Below are 6,000 nucleotides of genomic sequence, written 5' to 3' on the forward strand. Positions count from 1 at the left end.
CATGTCTACTAGAAGTTTTTGGATGTCACCATGGTTACTGTTTTATTTTTTGACACAACGTTAGCATGCATAATTAACAATCACTAAACTTAACAAAAAAAATAAGGCATTGGATTTCCGCTTTCACATAACCGTAGACTGAGTCACATATTTGGCCAAATTGACTTAAAAGTATGTGAAATGTTGTCATTGTGAGGACAAGGAACATTTGTTTGGGAAAATAATGTGTCTGTAGCGCTCAATCCTCCCCGACATTCTGTCGCTCTGCCCTAAACTAAATAATCGACTAAACTAGGAAGCTAAAGCTAGCGAGAACAATCCATACACACAACACATCTCATCTGCTTGTGTTGTTGTGAGCGACATCATGGATATAAGATCAATGTACAAACAGTAGTCGCAACTTGAGAGGCTCTCGCTCTCTTTTTTTTTACAGCCTTAAGTTGCCTCTTTACTCGTCAAGCTGAGAACAACAGCAAAGCGCACTCCCCCCCCCTTCACAATAATAGCGCAGTGCGCCACATCGGGTCTGACTGCGCTAACAAAATAAAGGTTTCAAAAAAGTACCTTACACAAGCATAATGTACTTAAAACACTTATTGATACATTTAGACAATTATTATGCTTTGACCTTAAAATACTGGTGAAAATTGTCCAAAGATGTATTGCACAAATAAATGTGAGGAGTTTTGCATTTAATCAACAAACATTTATTTGACACAAAAAGCACAGTTATATATCATATATATGATGAAAGTTATGTTTGAAGCAGTGTTATGATAAATGTATCATTCATGTTGTACACAATATATATGATGAAAAATGAAACTTAAGTTTGAAGCAGTGTTATGATGAATGTATCATTCATGTTATACATCATATATATAATGAAACTTAAGTTTGAAGCAGTGTTATTATAAATGTATCCATGTTATTGTGGAACTCGCTTCCTAGCAGCTCCACTGTAGACACGGTACAAGAGCCAAGTGTGCAGGTTTAACAAAGTTTTAATGTTTTTAACAAGATTTTTCCAAAAAAATTTCGGCATGTCGTGACGTTGCCGTCACTCCCAATCCTCTCTCTTGCTCTGCTCCCGGCCGCTTACTGTTAAAGACAACAGATGATTAGATTAACACGTACCACCTGTGAAATCTAATCACCTGCCAGCTGTGTCTCGCCGTCTGCACATGCCCCGCCCATGCTGGTGCTCGTCCTCAGTTCCATGGACAGCGGCGGTGACTTTTGCTCCTGCAGGCGCACTGATCGCCCTTTCCCTCCAGTTATATATCATGTATATCATGGTTAAGTGTGAAGCAGTGTTATGATAAACGTTGTTTATCATATATATGATGACAGTTATGTTAGGAGCAATGTGATGGTAAAGGTGTGTTTATGTCCACAGCGTGTCTGAGAACCAGTCTCTGCTGCGTATGCCTCCATGGGAGAACGTGTGGCTGCTGGGGGCTATCTGTCTGTCCATGTCCTTGCACTTCCTCATCCTCTATGTGGAGCCTCTTCCAGTAAGAAACTGTTCACTAATACCAAACATGTTTACAATGGAGACACTTGGTCTGCACTAAGTAGTCCCCGCAAAATGTTGTCATGATCATGACAGGCAACCATTTCACTCTTTGGACTATTTGTCATGTTTTATAGTTCAACCATTGTGACCTATGTCTAGGATTATGCTGGCGCCTATAGCATAGCATCTTACCTTTTGTAAATGACTAGTAGAATAGAATAATGTGTGTTTACTGAAGGAAATTAACTGTCTGCAGCTTTGTACAAGTAAACACTTTGCTTATATCGCACATGATATCACACACACACACAAGTAAACGCTATGATTATATCGCACATGATATCACACACACACACACAAGTAAACACTGCTTATATCGCACATTATATCACACACACAAGTAAACACTCTGCTTATATAGCACATGATATCACACACAAGTACCGGTAAACACGCTGCAGGACCGCTTGTATCGCACATTATACTATATCACATCCAAGTAAACACTTAGCAGGACTGCTTATATCGCACACGATATCCCACACACGTAAACACTCTGCAGGACTGCACGTATCAAACGTGATTTCATACTCAAGTAAACACACTTCAGGACTGCTTGTATCGAACATGATATCATACTCAAGTAAACACACTTCAGGACTGCTTGTATCGCACATGATATCACACACAAGTAAACACTGCAGGACTGCTTCTATTGCACATGATGTCACACACAAACACGATGCAGGACTGCTTGTATCGCACATGATATCACACACAATGAACACGCTGCTTGACTGCTTGCATCGCACATGATATCACACAAGTAAACACTGCAGGACTGCTCGTATCGCACATGATATCACACCCAAGTAAACACGCTGCAGGACTGCTTGTATCGCACACTATACTATATCACATCCAAGTAAACACTGAGCAGGACTGCTTATATAGCACACAATATCCAACACACGTAAACACTCTGCAGGACTGCGCGTATCAAACGTGATTTCATACACAAGTAAACACACTGCAGGACTGCTTGTATCGCACATGATATCACACACAAGTAAACACTGCAGTACTGCTTCTATTGCACATGTCACACACAAACAGGATGCAGGACTGCTTGTATCGCACATGATATCGCACACCATGAACACGCTGCATGACTGCTTGTATCGCACATGATATCACACACAAGTAAACACACTGTAGGACTGCTCGTATCAAACATGATATCATACACAAGGAAACACACTGCAGGACTGCTTGTATCGCACATGATATCACACACAAGTAAACACACTGCAGGACTGCTCGTATCAAACATGATATCAGACACAAGTAAACACACTGCAGGACGGCTTGTATCGCACATGATAATCACACACAAGTAAACACTGCAGGACTGCTTCTATTGCACATGATATCACACACAAACACGATGCAAGACTGCTTGTATCGCACATGATATCACACACAATGAACACGCTGCATGACTGCTTGTATTGCACATGATCCAATCCAATCCACTTTATTTATATAGCACATTTACACAACAAGAATGTTTCCAAAGTGCTGCACAGCCATATTAAAAACAATATTAAAAACAATATTATGCTACACCAATGACTGAATAAAACAAAGAATAAATGAATAGAAAACCAATACAGAGACAATATAAAAAATAAATATGATTAAAAACGATTTTAAAGGGTAAAACCAATTAAAACAGTAAAATAGACATAAAAATTTATTTAAAAAAAAAAACACAGAGGACAACAGAAGACAGAAGACCACACGACTCACGTAGTGTTAAAAGCCAAAGAATAAAAGTGGGTCTTAAGACGAGACTTAAAACACTCCACTGTGGAGTGATATCACACACAAGTAAACCCGTTGCAGCACTGCTTGTATCGCACATAATATCACACATTTTCCATGCGAGCACATAGCCCGTGGCGATACAGAAGCGATGTGTCCCCACAAAGAGCAGTGAGATGTGGTGTCTCCGCAGATGATCTTCCAGATCACGCCCCTCAACCTGACCCAGTGGCTGGTGGTGCTGAAGATCTCCCTGCCGGTCATCTTGCTGGACGAGGTGCTGAAGTTCTCTGCCAGGAACTACCTGGAGGCGGGTAAAGACGTGGAGGACAACAAGTCCAAGGCGTGCTGCCTGTCTGCATGTCTGGAAGGCATCTCCTGGCCCTTCATGGCCGTCTGCCTGCCTCTGCTGCTCTGGGTCTACAGCACCGACACTAACATGGCCCACATGTTCTGGTCCTGACTCACCTGACAGGCGCCGTCACTCCCCCACCTTTGCTCACCTGCACCGCCTTCATACCCTCCCCCCACCCCCCTCGCCCACTCCACGTGTGCATGTGTGTGTGTGCGTGTATGTGTGTGTGTGCAGGAGCAGCTCCAATACTCTAAATGTGCTGACAAGGCACTTGTTGTCTTGCATAGTCTAGATTTCCTTTGACGTGAATATGACTTCTGCCTTTTTAACTTTTATCCCTGGCCCGTGTACAGCGTCACCACACCAATTATTATTATTATTATTATTATTGTTTATTCTCCTTATGAAACACAAGAAGGGCCCAGCAGAAAAAGGTTGATCTGTACAGAGAGTGAACACTATTTTATGCAATTCAGCCGTTTTTGTTTTGTTGTTTGTTTTTTTAACAAGCGTGTGGGACCAAAGTCGTGTCCTTCCTTGTCGTGCGGGGGGGGGGGGGGGGGGGGGGGGGGGGCAGGAAGTGTGCGTGTGACGTTCCAGAAGTGGTTGCTCATTTCCCTGGTGATGGCAAGGTGGTGTGCCCTGACACCAGCACTACTACCTCAGCAAGTGTTGTGTGCTCGTCCCAGGTGTGCACCTCACCTTCAACCATTCCACACCTTTCATTTCCTCACATGATGTTTATTATTTGCGCTTGATTCAAAGGACTTGGACCACAAACATGACTAGAAAAGATGACAAATATTCCCTAAACTTGTCTTTTTTTTTGTTTTTTACTTTGAAGGCCAAAATACACTCATGAACCTTTGAATCAAAGTCTTTTCTGTCTTTATTCAAATGAATTCCTGCGCTCACCACACCTTCAACTCACCTGTGGCAACTTGCCCCGCCCCCTTGTCCTCATCACTTGTTGATGTGTTTGTATAGTTTCAATATTCATAACCTGACACTAGTCCCAATACATTGTTTGGTCTGTTTCAATTATGTTTTTGTTATTAACATGTAATTAATAGTAACTAGACCCTAACTATATCAAAACTTGTCAGTTTTCAGTTAATATGTAATAAACATGTTAATAATAGTAACTAGACCCCCAACTATATCAAAACGTGTCATAGTTTTCAGTTAACATGTAATAAACATGTTAATAATAGTAACTAGACCCCCAACTATATCAGTATTAGTTTTAAGTTAACATGTTAATCATAACTAGACCCCAACTATATCAGTCTATTAGTTTTCAGTTATTAACAAGTAGTTAACATATTAATCATAACTAGACCCCAACTATATCAAAACTTGTCATAGTTTTCAGTTATTAACATGTAATAAACATTAATAACTAGACCCCAACTATATCAAACCTTAGTTTTCAGTTAACATGAAATAAACAATAACTAGACCCTAACTATATCAAACTTTAGTTTTCAGTTATTAACATGTAATAAACATGTTATTAATAGTATCTAGGCCCCAACTATATCAAAACTTCTCTATTAGTTTTAAGTTAACATATAATTAACATGTTAATATAACTAGACTCAACTATATCAAAACTTGTCAATTTTCAATTAACATGTAATAAACATGTTAATAGTAACTAGACCCCCAACTACATCAGTCTATTAGTTTTATCAACGTGTAATTACATGTTAATCATAACTAGACCCCAACTATATCAACTTGTCATAGTTTTTAGTTATTAACATGTAATAAACATGTTATTAATAGTAACAAGACCCCAACTACATCAGTCTATTATAGTTTTATTAACATGTAATTTACATGTTAATCATAACTAGACCCCAACTATATCAAAACTTGTCATAGTTTTCAGTTAACATGTAATAAACATGTTAAAGGTAACTAGACCCCAACTACATCAGTCTATATTATATTTTTATTAACCTGTTAATCATAACTATACCCCAACTATATCAACTTGTCAGTTTTCAGTTATTAACATGTAATAAACATGTTATTAATAGTAACTAGACCCCCACAACTATATCAGTCTATTAGTTTTAAGTTAACATGTAATTAACATGTTTATAACAACTGGACCCCAACTATATCAAAACTTGTCAGTTTTCAGTTGTTAACATGTAATAAACATGTTAATAGTAACTAGACTCCAACTACATCAGTCTATTATAGTTTTATTAACATCATGTAATTAACATGTTAACAACTAGACCCCAACTATATCCAAATGTGTCATAGTTTTCAGTTAACA

The 6,000-nt window shown here is 39.0% G+C and overlaps 1 protein-coding gene across 1 annotated transcript in view; it reads left to right on the forward strand.

Annotated features, from left to right (window-relative positions):
- The window catches only part of atp2a2b (ATPase sarcoplasmic/endoplasmic reticulum Ca2+ transporting 2b), a 50,403-nt gene extending 46,131 nt beyond the window's left edge, over nucleotides 1-4,272 (forward strand). The window contains exons 22-23 of the mRNA XM_062057038.1: nucleotides 1,403-1,520; nucleotides 3,543-4,272. Coding sequence (XP_061913022.1) covers nucleotides 1,403-1,520; nucleotides 3,543-3,812 — 388 coding nt within the window. The 3' untranslated portion in view covers nucleotides 3,813-4,272. The remainder of the gene's footprint in view (nucleotides 1-1,402; nucleotides 1,521-3,542) is intronic.
- The last annotated feature ends 1,728 nt before the right edge of the window (nucleotides 4,273-6,000 follow it).

This window comes from Entelurus aequoreus, linkage group LG08 (genome assembly GCF_033978785.1).
Source record: "Entelurus aequoreus isolate RoL-2023_Sb linkage group LG08, RoL_Eaeq_v1.1, whole genome shotgun sequence".
Classification (NCBI taxonomy): Eukaryota; Metazoa; Chordata; class Actinopteri; order Syngnathiformes; family Syngnathidae; genus Entelurus; species Entelurus aequoreus.